Raw genomic sequence first — 14,674 nt, forward strand, 5'->3', positions numbered from 1 at the left:
TTTTAATAACAGTTTAAACACGGCTTAATGTTTTTTCACATACGATGAAAATACTTTAGCAAAAAACGGAGGACACTCTAAACTCTAAGTGTTGTTTTGAAGAAAGACGTCTAATTGGCTCCGCAGGTAAGGTGTATACCTACCTACTAAATTCGTTATTATTATTCGATATTTAAATAAAAATCATTATTCCACAATTACTTAAATATTTAATTAGCTTAATAAATAATAATTTTACCTTAAGTATAAATAAAATAAATAATAGTATTCTCAACTTATTTCTTCGCTCTCCGATATCGGCTTCATGTTTATTGAGGAGGAATTCATTGGCAGGTTGTCCTGAAGATAGAAACAAGATAACTTAATTAGATAAGGCTAGCTTTAAGTTTTGTTGTAATATTTTAGATAACTGTAGACAGTAGAAACTATTGAAGATCAAGAACCTGTCGCACTTATGACCTTTTTCTATAAACACGCTACACACATCTAACGCATGTGCATAACCGTGCCACGAGAATATGATCATTAAGGTGCTACACGACTTACGCCCTTTGACTGTACATAAAAATTATTGCTAACAGGTAAATATAAATTGCAAATCTTCTCAAATCTAGGTACCTACTATCTTTTTACAATAAAATGTATTTTTATTTATATTGATGACTTTCATCGATTGATATAATGATTTAGAGTTTAAAGAAATATTTTAGACACTACACAAAACAAACTTTCCACCATATTTTGTTAATACAATCATGATAAAAGTTTCTTTGCACGGGTTCGTTTACGACTAAGCCAGAAAATAGAGATGTGTTGGTGAGATTCGTTCCCCGCTATGCCTGGCAAGTCGTTGTTAAAAAGGCAGCCTAAAAAAATACTTCCACAAGAGTTAAGCAGTCTACTCTACCTTATTACCATATGCTCTGATAAAGGGTTCATCCCTCGGATGTGGTGGTTCTCTGTACAGTCTCCTCATCTGTGGCGCTAACAGCTTGGGCGCGGGCGGCACGTAGGCTTTGCCGCACCATCTGTTCACTTTGGACACTAGAACTCCGACGAACATTGTCATTAGAGCTCCGGCGAAGGTGTACCACATGTAGGATACGTGCAAGACTGGATGCAGTTCAACACTGGAATTGATGAAATTACTTGGGTAACTGCAATTTGATTGGTCACCAAAGAAGAACATTATAATACGCATAATAAGCAGTGAGAGAATGAACAATTTGCGCTATTTAACAGTGTTATAGGAATTCTTTTTAGAAATATAGGTGTTTAGTAATTTCACACTCTTTTACCTCCGTTACCACACTAGATATCACAAGCATGTCACAAGACAGCAAAAAGCCGTGCGCGATGTAAGCACCTATAATTATGCGTCAATTGTCGTTTTTCATCCACGTTTCTAATACTAACCGCTAAGATGTTGAATCGTGTTTTATTGCGCAGGTATAACTTGAGTAACTATCTATAGGTAGGTACATATTCAAGGCAAGTGTGTGCCAAACTAGAACTTATCATCTCTTTTCATCAAGCATAATGGATAACCATCGCAAGCCTCTTCTCTCTTCATCTTACATAAAAAGTATGACCTATAATATTACAAATACCTTTCACTGGGAGTAATAACAATGTCAGCTTTCGTAAAATTGTACAGACATCCTTCAATGGTAAGATTTTTGTGTGGATGGACTATGAGGCCTCCAGCGATGGCCAGCTGAGCCGAGAGGCACCACCAAGCCATGAGTGCGAGACCAACGATGCCGCCGACCAGAGCACCCTAAAATAACATTGGTATAACTATATAATGATAAAAGGTATAGATAGAACTTGGATAAAATTATGGCGCAGTCTTGAATAAAAATGTTAGGAGTACAGTTTATGTCACCGTAAACTATAATCGTAACTTAGCTATAACCAAACCTGAATTTAAAAATCAAACGTAGGTAGGTACTAAATGAAAAATTAGATTAAAAAGAAGCCGGAGAAAATTTTCAGGAATACAAAGATAAGTAAAATAATACGAGGAGTTAATAGATACTTAGGTAAGTAATTTTTCTTCTTCAATTTTTTTATTATTGCGCTCGAAATAATAATAGTAGGTATAGGAAATAATAATAGCAGTGGTATTATGGATTTTTTTAATATAAAAACATTTTCAACACATTTAGGGTCTATCTCGGGTTAGAAATTAGAAAAGACTGATTTTAACCAAAAATGAAGTAGCATTGACTGTGGTATGCTTTCGAACTGGGAAAGCTTTTTCTATCTTAACTGGTTCTGTGTTTTCTGTAAGGCATGCCCAGATAATAAATAGACTAATAAGAGTCCAGTAAAGTAATGAAAAAACTAGATACCGTTGAATCCACCCATGGCATTAAAATCCCCATTGAAAAAACACCCAATTGCGGTCCCATTGTCATAGCTTCCAACGTCATAGTTAATTGCAAAATAGTTCCCATCTTCTCAATAACGAATACAAGACCTGAAATCATTACTTGTGTAATAAATGATAAGTAAGTATAGGAAAACTCCTATGACAAATAATTAATTATATATGTATAGATCTTAATTATAGATGCTATAGATGTCAGACCAAACTCTAGGACCTAGAAAACTGACATTTTGAACAGAGCCCTTTATGTTGTAGTTTCCATGGGATCGAAGCTGAGGGCGGACGATAATAATTGTGATGTTACAAGAAACTGTAAATATGACTGCCAGCTGTTGTAGTCGCGCACCTCAGCATACCTATTATTCCTTGCATATTGATGGAGCTTTAGCAGATCCTATTGCTGTTGAGAGTCTTTACTCATACGTACGCGATCATCTTTGGAAATACCAGAAACATCTCAATAAGGTTATAGGATACCTACTATATACGAATACAAATCAAATATTAGAAACAATTGCGGTAAGAGTTAACAAAGAGTAATACAAACTTAAAAATTTACTGAAGAAAGAAGAATTAATCAACATAGCTATAAGTAGAGTATAATTACCTAAACTAAGCGCTCCCAAAAATATAACAACTGATTTTAAAAGCCAGTTTGTCTGTCTGTCTGTCAGTCGTCTCTTGTAGAATGGCTTGTAGAAATCCTCCAAAACTACCGCTGACATGGAATTGAGACTCGTTGATAGAGAGCTGAAAAAGACTCTTGAGTAAAATATTATATACGTACCTACCTGCCACCACCACTTTGAGCTTTATAGTAAAGCCTAAAGTGCATCTTACTAAACACGATAAAGTTCAGAAACGAAAAATAGGTACTCTTCAAATACTTTTAAAATATAAACTAAACTAATGAAATAAAAGTGGTGGGAGCCACAGAAAATCTGTTCGTTTTTTTACATCCACATTTCACAGTCTAATATTAATATTAAGTATAAATATGAAAGTTTACATATCCGTCTGTTACTTTTCACATAAAATTGTATCCCGGAGTCGGACACGGCTACTGTTAATTATTCCGGAAAATCAAAGGGTTCCAATGGATTTTTTTAAACCTACGATTGAAGTCGCGGATAACATAATCTAGTAGAATAATTATATAATAAAGAATTATTAATTACTACGCGAAGTAAGTCGGGAGGCAAGCTCGAAAATAGATAGAGATGTACAATGTAACCGTGTAAGAATTAGGATAGTGGGCATGTGATGAAATTCAAACGCTTGATTAGATTGAATACCTATTCCTTTGAGTACCTCAGAGCTGCACTAAAAATGCCAGCTATAAACACCCCTGGCAGACCAGGTATGCCACCCAGAACATCCATAACTAGTAACGGCAGCAATTGATCTTTGGCTTTTGCGAGCTGAAAATGAATTTTAAACTTAACGAAGTATTCAATATTTTAAAAATAACATATACTTTTTTTAAGTTTAAGTACCGTCATACCCTTGTCTGTAATGGATCGCAGTCATAAAAACGTGCATAGATGAGAAGTCCACAATACAAACAGAAACAGTAAAGTATTGATATCCCAATGCAGAACAAAAATACTGCCCTGAAAAATTGAGTAGATTAAGAGTAGATAATATAAAACATAAGTGAGAAAACATAGACATAATCGTATCAGTAACCCACCATTTTGCCCCTTTCAATGTGGGTAAGGCTAAGTAACGCTGTACCATGGTTTGATTGACTGAATTCGCTTGTAACCAATAAACCAGACCTCCGAATATCAAATTCCAGATTGTATGCCGCGCTGTAGGTCTGGGATCCCAACTAAGAACATAAAAAAATTATATGAGTAGGGATCACTAAAAATTTTACAGTTATATAAATATATAAAAAAGTTGAATACCTTCTAAGGATTTTACTATCCTTTCACGATTATTTGACAGTAAAATACCATTTTTGGTCCAACTTCTTTTATAAGCTAAAATGTTTTATAGAGATTCCCTTTGTAATATAGCCAAGGACTATAAAAGTCGGACTTATAAGGTCGGATTTTTCGAAATTCCTATGGAGGCGAAGCGTCGCCGCTCAGGCAGTCGCTACTGACTAGAGTCGCTAGCCTACTGTCTCTGGCTAAAATATTTTGACATGTTTGTCGTGATAACTTACTTGGGAGCTTCGATTCTCCCGCTCTCCATATTTCGTTGCCATACCACTCCCAGACCACCAACGTTGAACGTCCCTTTAATAGCCACCAGTGCCATCGCGCCAACCATGGCTGATATTTGGATTACATCCGTCCAAACTACCGCTTGAAGACCACCCTGATAACATAGCCAATATCATTCGTTATGTCTTTCAGAAGAAATGATAAAGATTCAATCTGTTTCATATAATACGTACAGCGCTGGTGTAGAATATGCAAACTAAGCAAACGATTGGAGTAATAACGTGAATATCAACTCCAGTTACTGAAAAAAAAGATAAAAAGATACACATGATTTCCTTATCGAACAAAATATTGAAAGGATCACTTGTAAAAAACAATAAAATATGGGGTATTAATATTTAGGTACCTTGATTAAAAGCAAGTGCAGGAACATAGATAACGATTGGCAGCCAACATATCTGAAATAATTACAATTACAGTACTTACGACAGTTTTAGGAAACTACACCACAACTAAATCTTAAGAAACTGCAATCAGAACAGTTTTTTTATAGTAAAAATGCAGACTCACCAACGTAAAAGCAAATAGGATCGATCCAAACAATCGCACCCGATTGTCAAATCTCATCGATAAGTACTGGAAAATAAAATCATCCTGGTTTTTTTTGGTTTCGTGTACTTAGGTACTTTTGCATAATTGTTTTAAAATACAATAAATATAATCAGGGAAAGGCAATGTGCCTATTACCATAGCTATTGATTTTAATACGGAATACCTAACCCGTTATTATGAAAGAAAGTTGAAAACATTGAAGGAGGATTATTTTTGAATTTCTATTTTTGTAAGTTGTAACTATACCTCATAATTGGACGTAATCTTGAGCTCATGGAATACTGGAAGATAGACCTGCGTCATAACAATGGACATGAGAAATATGCCTCCCATTATGTAACCATATTGTGTTCCATACATATAAACTTCTGTTGGAGATCCGAGCAAAGTTATGCCTGATACGAAACTGAAATGGGGAAAGCAACTTTAAGCCATACACGTTATCAGCTACTGATTACTGATGACTGTGCAGGAAAAACAAAGTGTGAAGGGTTAAATAAATCTGCACAGTTTGCTACATCCACTCTCACTTTGCAATTGTGCATTGAGCAGTCTATCTCCTGAGGACGCTCGGTGAAACGTACGTTGAGCGTGTTCTAGAAGATTTGTTTCGAGTTGTGCATTGGTAGAGAGAATTATTTCCTTTTCCTACTTCGGGAACTGGACCCGAAGGGCTTTTGCTGTCCGTCCGTCCGTTCGTCTGTCTGTCAGCGGGCTGTATGTAATGAACCGCAATAGGTAGAGAGTTGATATTTCACAGAATGTGTTATTCTATTGCTGCTATAACAACAAGTAAGGTCAAGTGGGGTAAGAGAAACATACTTTACTGGTTTGTGAACATTTTGGCCTTCAGCTATCAAAATTATACATTTATTTCGATATTAATTGAAACAAATCTTCGCTTTTGAAATATACTAACATTTTTTTTGATACAGAACTAGATTGTTCGTATAATTACGGCACAATTTAGCAACAAAGCTAGGTCATAAAAATGTTCCTCTTACCCGAGATTTGGGGTAAGAGGAACACTCGATACTTTTAAGTAATAACTCGTGTTTTTAAGTGTTTATATAGCATGTATTTAATTTTTTTTTGAGTTAAGGGAATGAAAACCTTACCTCGTTTAAAATAAGGTCTTATTTAGGCTAACAGCATACAAAAACGAAATTTGGGGTAACAGGAACATATAGGTAAGGTCAGAGGTGCTAAACTTTTTCTGGTATTAAATGAACGTATTAAAAACTAGCTTTCCGCCCGCGACTTCGTCCGCGTTTTGGTTATATCGCGCTTGGCACAATTTTTCAAAACATGAACCCCCTTTAGTGTCCCGTGATCGGTTAAAATGAAGCCTATGCCCCTAGCCCCGGGTGTCAAGCTACCTACCTTCCAAATTTCTTAAGATTGGTTCAGTGGTTTAGGCGTGGAAACGCAACAGACAGAAAGACAGACATACAGACAGACAGACAGACAGACAGACAAACAGACAGAAAGACAGACTTTCGCATTTATAATATTGGTCGGAATAGTTGGGATAGAAATGTATTCTAAAAACAGATATGGTTTTAGTAAATTTCTTTACTTAATTACAGTTTAAAAAATTAACTCGTAAGAAACAAAACAAACTTCTAACAATTTTGAACTTTTCTCACTTTGGCCTAAACGCGTAATTGTAAACAACAATGTATCACAACAAAAATACTGTCACAAACAATAACATTCGTAGTGAAACATAAACTATAACATAATGTTTTGAGGCTGCATAACCTGACAAAGCGCCTCTTTTAACGGCCCTAACTGCTTCTAATAGTTTTTCTTTCGGGTAAGAACTTCTATCGGTCTTTTTTTCGTAAGCTCGAGGCATTTTGCTTTTTCTGTAACAAATAAACAGTTAAACAAATCATGGCTATTTACGGAACGTGTTATACCGGCTGACTTTTTAAGTCCTGGCCAAAATTTGTAGGAAAATAAACCTTAACCTTTTGTATGAGACCAACTTTCGTACTCGAAAAAAAAAAATCTACTAAGTATTTCATACATTTTGGTCACAGCTGATCGATACTTTTGTATGGAACAGCTGACTTTTTATTTAGAAAAAGTTGTTCATATTCATAGGTAGGTTTATCCTACAAATCTTGGCCAGTACTTAAAAGTCAGCCGGTATTTTAGTGGATTTTAAAAATGTTTGTTACCCCCTGAAACCGGGAAAGAGGAACATATGTTTCTCTTAACCTAGTACAGCCGTTCCTCTTTCCCAGCTTGCCATTTTGAAGGTTATGTTTTTATTGACATCGAAAAAGCACTAAAAACACACACTACAAACAAAACAATACATAGAAAATAAAGATTAAACGTAATAATTACACTTACCATAGCAATCAACCGCAAAACTGATGTTTTTAATATTTTAATAACACAAACAAGGAACACCGCTAGGTCTTGGTTTTTTTAGTTTGACAACTGATTTTTTTTTCTCTCTTTTACTCGCTTATCTGCCGTGTTGTAGCGCCATCTATCCAAGAATATATGAACTACGCCTAATACTGTTATATCAACGTAGTGACCATAGAGCTCGCCGTTATAGTTTTCTTTTTACTAGTTACAGTTTCTCTTCCCCCCGCGTCCCTCTTACCCCACCTGACCTTACCTAATTAAAAAGTAGATACAAAATTCCTGCCATGAAAATTAAAAAAAATTACAAAGTGTTGTCTTCTTGTACGATGGTACTGAACCCTTTGTGTGCTAGTCTGACTCGCACTTGACAGCTTTTTTTTAATATTGATAATGTGGATGGTGCATATTACTTGCACACTGTAGCATTCACTTCAGAATAAGTTAGAGGGAGAGCAAAATTTTTTGCCTCAGGTTTTTATATTCAGAAAATATCCTGAATGTTTTTTTTTTCAAAATTTATTCTTATGTACCTACCTACCGTCATACTTTCAACTTTACAAGTCTTACTTACTTTATATTTAAAATGGCTGTGTCACAGACAGACGGACAGGCAGGCAGACTTGATAAAACTAACGATTCTTTTTTGCTATTGAACCAAAAAAAGTTTTTCCTATAATCTAACTTACGTATTATATAGACCTGAAGCTGTAATCACTAATGCTAAGAATACTACATATCAATTTCGGATGTTGAACTACCTAACTCACCTTGCCACCAGCGACATAGAAACAGGAATGACCTTCATATTTCTACCACCAAGCAGATAATCATTTTGCGTGGTTTGCTTTTTGAAGAAACCCCAATAAACACCGACCAACGCACTTATGGCCAACATTAACACAAACACAACGTAATCAATCCACGAGAATTTTTGCATCTGATATGTACTCGTATCAGTGACATTTTCGTCATCCATTTTTATATGATTATTTTTAGAGCATATAGGCTTTCTACCAGAGGCCCTGCGCTCAAATGACCCGAGGTAGAGATTCAAGCTCAATCTGTTACAATGAAACAATTACGATAACTCGCAATTTAAAAGAGGATGTTGCGAGAGCCCCCCCAATAGCGGTCAGGACCGAATCGGGAACTGAGTAATGCATATTTTATTAAAGTTTGCACGGGTTCTGATTCTATATTTTTCTTACAGGAGTTTGGGACTTCTCTTTAAACGACAGTTGGGTTCGTACACAAACTATAAGTCGCTCAGCGCGCTATGGGGCGAGCTATTTTGGGATAAAAGGGAAGGGATAAAATCCAGAATGAGGAAATTCGCAGAAGGACAAAAGCGGCCAACTTAGGTCAAAAGTAAAGCAAGCTGAAGAAGCACTTATATCGTACAAATTTAACAATTTCGACCATCAAAAGGAGTACAATTGTACCTACTTTGAATAAATGATTTTGACTTTGACTTTGTAGCAATGGGCACTGGGCAGGTAGGTAATGTCGGTGGCAGGCGGTGCATATGTTCTGGAGTGGAGACCGCGTACCAGTAAGCGCAGCGTAGGACGACCTCCAGGCCCCTGGACCGATGAGCTGAAGTTGGTGGGGAGCGGATGGATGAGGAAGGCGGAGTATGTTTGGTAGCTCGCTCTTGGAAAGGCCTACGTCCAGCAGTGGACGTATACAGGCTGATGGAATGGAATTTAAACACAGCCCAAAGGTAAAAGAACTAGTGATAAATAATTAATTATAACATAATTAGAGGGAGGTCCCGGGTTCGATTCCCAGGAGAGTTTTGGAATTTCATAATTTCTAAATCTCATGGTCTGGTGGGAAGCTTCGGCCATGGCTAGTTACTACCCTGCCGGCAATGTCGTGCTGCCAAGCGATTTAGCGTTCCAGTACGATGCCATGTAGAAACCAAAGGGTTATGGGTTTAATAAAAAAATTGCCATACCCTTCCAGGTAAGCCCGCTTCCATCTTAGACTGCATCATCATTCATCACTTACCACCAGGTGAGATTGCAGTCAAGGGCTAACTTTTATCTGAATTTAAAAACGTACGTACCCGATGGGTACCTACGTACCTCTATTAATTCGGTGATTTTGAATACCAGTGGCCGGATGTGTATGTCGATTGCAGCTGTACTAGATAGGTACCTGTCTATATTCATTAAAGTTAAGCTATAAGACCCACCTAACAGAAACTCGGGTATCTGGTAGTAACATATTAAATCTGTTAGGAACAACGATCCTCAGAAGCAGAAAATATTAAATCTTCTTTATTTCCTATCCCGTGGGTATTTCGAAAAAACTGGCTTTGTTCAAATCAATCCAAAATTTACTTATTTTATGTAGGACAACTAAGTGTTTTCTATTAGGTACCTACCTACCGAGCTCGATACCGTAAAACTTTCATCAATCATTATTACAATCGCTTTTTTTTTTCTCTCTCGTCGGGCTTTACAAAGATTAATAACTACAAACTTGACATTGTCAAGTTTGTAGTTATTTGTAACAAGTTAGGGAAACTATACAAGCCTGGACCTCGCAGTGCCGGCGCCCGCCGACACACGCGCAGCACCCCCTTACGGCGCTTCCCAGTCAGTTTTAACAAAAAAACACTCCAAAAAGGCAGAGCACGCGCACCAGCCAATACCAACACAGACGAAGTCACACAATCGCATTTGATGTTATTACAGATATTCTGTGATTGACAGTCATAGTTGATTCCTAGTCTGTGGTTGACAGCTGTCCAGTGGTGCCAATTTAGCAACTTTGTCGCTAGAATTGACGACATCAAGAAGAGGTTACTGACTTTTTTTCACTTTTAACAACAAAAAATATTTAGCGACTTTTGAAGTGTCTTTAAATTTAAAAATTCTTTACCCATGAAATGGAGACCATGGTCTTATGGACGCGCATCACGCTTGTGGCAAACAATAAACAGCAAGCATTGGCGTAAAGTAACGTTTATTTTATAAGAAAAAAAAAGTATTTATAAAAAAAGTTCTGATTTCAGCGACTTCCAGCGACTTTTAACTTTTTACATTTTTGGAGACATCTGGCAACTTTTTGAAGGCATCATAGCGACAAACCGTTTTAAAGAGTTGGCAACACAGCAACTGCCTGCCCTCATCAGCTATGCTCAATTGCTCACCAAGTTTTTTGTATGTAAACAAGAACACCGACGAAACGAAATTTTTAAACCTTTTAAACATTAAGAAGTCAGTGCCAAACTCGCGTGTTAATTATTGCAATAAATACTTAAGGAGTAACTCTAATGGCAGGCATTTTACTGAGTCAAACAGAAAAAGTCTATATACGACACGGTGTTCAGGTAACCAAACCATAATATTTTATTAATCATTCCTATTAGTGTTATTTCTTGTACAATGGTACAGAATTCTTTGTGTGCGAGGCCGACACGCACTTAACCAGATTTTTGAACTTGTTTTAGGATGACTACCGATCAGATGGAAGATCAAACATTGACTACAGGCCAATGGAGCTTGAGACTGATGTGGTCAGCCACGCAAGCGGCTCAGCAAGACTTCGCCTTGCAAACACAGACATACTGGTCGGTGTCAAGACAGAGATTGATGTGCCTAAGCCTGACAAACCCGGTCTAGGCAAGATTGATTTTTTTGTTGACTGGTATGCCTTAAATATTTTGTTTCCTCTTAAATAGCATTCGTTTTCAGTTTTATTAAATCAAGATGAATCACCGATTTAGTGAAATCATTACTCAAAATATCGAAGTTGATTTGATGATCAATTGTTTAATTTGTAAGATAATTGAAGTAATGGTGATGAATATTAATGTAAACTTAACCTAAAAGAGTTCTGGCTCGGTCTGAGAAGAGCCCAGATCAAATTCAGCTGAGTATTATTAACCCCCGACCCAAAAAGAGGGGTGTTATAAGTTTGACGTGTGTATCTGTGTATCTGCTGTGGCATCGTAGCTCCTAAACTAATGAACCGATTTTAATTTAGTTTTTTTTTGTTTGAAAGGTGGCTTGATCGAGAGTGTTCTTAGCTATCATCCAAGAAAGTCGGTTCAGCCGTTTGAAAGTTATCAGCTTTTTTTCTAGTTACTGTATCCTTCACTTGTCGGGGGTGTTATAAATTTTTAATTTACACTTGTTTTTATTATCATTTTACAATATCATTTAAAACTTATGAGAACTATTGAAGCTGTTAAAGCAATCCATTTTCAAGTTTCTTATCTTTAAAGTAAGTTACTTATCATGTAATCCTTTGAGTGAGAGTAGCATCGTCTAGTGTCAATATGTGGAGACAGGCAAAGATCTATAACCATAAAGCCTATTATTGTGAAGAACTGAATTAAATCAACAAAACTATTTGATATTTTGGATTTGAGTCTGCTCTTTGACTTTTAAGCTATTGAAGCTTTAATTGGAGAGTATATTTTTCTAGTTCAGCCAATGCAACGCCAGAGTTTGAAGGCCGCGGTGGCGAGCAGTTGGCTAACAGCATATCAAACATGATGCAGAGAGCCTATCAGTCCTCACAAGCATTTGACCTGAAACAACTGTGTATATTTGAGGGGAAGCAGTGTTGGAAGCTTTATGTTGATATTTTGGTATGTGTTGCAGTATCATAGCCATATTTAAAAGTAGATTTGAAGTCCAAGGAACTTAACCATTTTCATTGATTTTCTTAAACCCTCAAGGTGCAGACACTGTTTTGTTGTGATGTGATACCCGCCAAACCAGAACTCTAGCATGATCTCCAGTAGTCTCCATACGAATAAAGTTTAAAAAAAAATGAAAAATATTTATTTATCAAAAAATACAAAGTCTTGTACAATTTTTCTGTTTGGTTCTCATTTGAAAATTACTCAATGTAGAAAGAAGTGTTTGTGTGTAGTTTGCCTTATTTCTGTTAAAACATGTAGTTTTAAAGTTACATGGGCTCAATTTGTAAGTAAATCTTTGAGCCTGTGTAACTTTTGAACTACACATCTTTACAGAAATCTGTAAAACCACAGACAGACATTAGTTCCTAGAATCTGCCTACAAAATTTCATTACATTTGGAGCAACGGATCAACATTTTTTGCATGGACATAATACTTGTTACCCCTAAAATTCAAAGAATTACCAACTTCTCATAAAATTTTTGAAAACCTACATTCACGCAAAAAGTTTATGTAGTCTAATCTAACTGCTCTTAGATTTTAGAATGTGGTGGTAACCTGTGCGACGCGGTGTCTCTTGCAGTGAAGGCTGCTTTATTCAACACTAGAATACCATTTGTGAAGGCGGCACTCATGGATGGAGGCAATGTGGACTTGCAACTATCGGATGACCCATATGATAGTAAATTGTTGGATGTAGGATCTGCACCACTTTTGGTAAGAAATTAACAAGGGTTTAGGCAGACTTATATTTACCTATCTAACAATTTTTATAGGCTATGTGACGTCATTACCAGCACAACCCTTGCTGTTCAACTCACATAGCTTATAAAAACAGGCCAAGTGCGAGTCAGACTCGCGCACCGAGGGTTCCGTACTCGGGTACTCGTAATCTACTTTTTCACGTTTTGTATCTATTATTGCAGGTAACACTATGTAAAATCGGAGACAATTGTGTAGTAGATCCCACAGCAGAAGAGGAGACATGTAGTGCTGTCTCCCTCATAGTCGGAGTTACTGGGAACCCTAAATACTATTGCGATGATAAAAAACAGGACCTACCCGCTTTTCAGCCTAAATGTAGTGCAATCGGAATGCATGGACCTGGCAGTGTCACCACCAAAACATTGAAGAATGCAATAAACCAGGGCATGTGAGTGACTTATGCAGCTCTTTTTTTAACTAACCTATTTTACATGTTGTTTTGTCAATTTTGCTTCACCTTTTTAACAAGAACTGGTACATACAGCAGCTCAATGAGCCCTAAGCAGGTATACTAAGGTATAGAAATATGACACTAAATTGACACATCTAAATCTAGTGCCATCCTTTTCTTCAGGGAGCAATATGAAAGGGATAGCAATTGATTTTAGAGCTGTCAGTTTAGGGTTGTGTACAACAGAATTAGCAACAATGCTAAACAAACACGTTTTGTTTGCAGAATTGCTGCTACATCCTTGGACGAAGCTTTAGGCGCAACTGTTGTAAGAGAAAGGAGAGACATTGAAAAATTCAAGAGAAATTCATATGGGTTCTTAAAATAAATAACAATAAAACACTTGTTTTTATTTAACCCTGAAACCTTTATTGGATAATATGAGAATATAATCATATATCAGTTATATTCTATAAGTCGCTTATCACAATCAATATATCACACCAAAATACTTATTATTTTCTATTAATTTATATGATGCAACACAATTTTATTCAGAACAAAGTATATTTTTGAATCAAGCTAAAAATAATTCAAAAAAATGAATTACCAGAATCGCAAGGAATGTTTTGGGATAGCGAAATATTAAGATAATGACAAAAATCTATTTTAAAAAGTTGATTATTGCACTTTTGATAAGCATGAAACAAAATTATTAGAGGTGTAAAAGTAACGAAAACGAGCGTACCCGTATGCATTCGTTACTATAACAATTAGGACTCGTTACTTTCGTATCGTTACTCGTTACTTTTGATACCACGTAAGATGAACGAATCGAGTCGTATTGCGTACGACAGTATGATGTCGCGGCGTCCGCATCGCAACATTCGTAATTTGTAGAAAACATACTTAGGTCTACATTACATACAAAGCTGCGTAAGGGGCATTTTCTCACTTTTCCGTATTTTGAACCAGACGTGTGTTTAAGTTATTCTCAATTTAGTTTGATTTAATAAGTGTAGAACTACAAGTGAACTGTTGACGGAATCTTAGTACTAAAATATTAAAATTGAGCTTGAACTTGAGCTTATGTTAAATATCTATACTAATAAATAAAATTAGAGTGTCTGTCTACAATTTCAAAATAACTGTCTCATTATTAAGCTCATAATATGGTTATTTGAACGATACTATAACAGAATCGTACGTTTTTAAAATTTTAACAATAAACTAAATAACCATCGGTTATTGTAGCGTACGTTTTTAAATTCACCAAAT

At 36.2% G+C, this 14,674-nt stretch overlaps 2 protein-coding genes across 3 annotated transcripts; one reads left to right on the forward strand and one right to left on the reverse strand.

The window, feature by feature from the left end:
- Positions 1–157: 157 nt before the first annotated feature.
- LOC123876729 (sodium-coupled monocarboxylate transporter 1-like) lies at positions 158–8,807 on the reverse strand. Of its 2 annotated transcripts, none has more exons than XM_045923057.1 (14): positions 8,343–8,807; positions 5,431–5,590; positions 5,143–5,208; positions 4,979–5,030; positions 4,806–4,873; positions 4,572–4,726; positions 4,089–4,229; positions 3,900–4,008; positions 3,707–3,816; positions 3,003–3,145; positions 2,358–2,485; positions 1,611–1,780; positions 916–1,130; positions 158–339 (listed from the first exon to the last, which is right to left on the reverse strand). In XM_045923057.1, the coding sequence occupies exons 1-14, from the start codon at positions 8,549–8,551 to the stop codon at positions 173–175; spliced, it is 1,893 nt and encodes a 630-aa protein (XP_045779013.1). In that variant the 5' UTR covers positions 8,552–8,807; the 3' UTR covers positions 158–172. The 2 variants fall into 2 exon arrangements, with proteins under 2 accessions (XP_045779013.1, XP_045779022.1); XM_045923066.1 differs by having other exon boundaries at positions 176–339; positions 908–1,130.
- Positions 8,808–10,693: 1,886 nt separating this feature from the next.
- Positions 10,694–13,990, forward strand: LOC123876794 (exosome complex component RRP42). The gene is made up of 6 exons (XM_045923149.1): positions 10,694–10,918; positions 11,039–11,235; positions 12,019–12,184; positions 12,778–12,957; positions 13,167–13,393; positions 13,682–13,990. Exons 1-6 carry the CDS (start codon positions 10,862–10,864, stop codon positions 13,782–13,784), a joined length of 930 nt encoding a protein of 309 aa, XP_045779105.1. The 5' UTR covers positions 10,694–10,861; the 3' UTR covers positions 13,785–13,990.
- Positions 13,991–14,674: the final 684 nt, after the last annotated feature.

Source organism: Maniola jurtina, chromosome 2 (genome assembly GCF_905333055.1).
Source record: "Maniola jurtina chromosome 2, ilManJurt1.1, whole genome shotgun sequence".
In the NCBI taxonomy this organism is placed as follows: Eukaryota; Metazoa; Arthropoda; class Insecta; order Lepidoptera; family Nymphalidae; genus Maniola; species Maniola jurtina.

What these genes read in the sequence shown, in the direction of transcription:
- LOC123876729 (XM_045923057.1), bottom strand. Translation starts at nt 8,551, where the DNA reads ATGGATGACGAAAATGTCACTGATACGAGTACATATCAGATGCAAAAA. An exon ending in AGATTACGTCCAATTATGAG is followed by an intron (nt 5,209 to 5,430) that starts GTATAGTTACAA and finishes TTTATTTTCCAG; the next exon opens with TACTTATCGATGAGATTTGA. An exon ending in GCATATTCTACACCAGCGCT is followed by an intron (nt 4,727 to 4,805) that starts GTACGTATTATA and finishes CTATGTTATCAG; the next exon opens with GGTGGTCTTCAAGCGGTAGT.
- LOC123876794 (XM_045923149.1), top strand. Translation starts at nt 10,862, where the DNA reads ATGGCAGGCATTTTACTGAGTCAAACAGAAAAAGTCTATATACGACAC. An exon ending in AGCTTTATGTTGATATTTTG is followed by an intron (nt 12,185 to 12,777) that starts GTATGTGTTGCA and finishes AACTGCTCTTAG; the next exon opens with ATTTTAGAATGTGGTGGTAA. An exon ending in TAGGATCTGCACCACTTTTG is followed by an intron (nt 12,958 to 13,166) that starts GTAAGAAATTAA and finishes CTATTATTGCAG; the next exon opens with GTAACACTATGTAAAATCGG.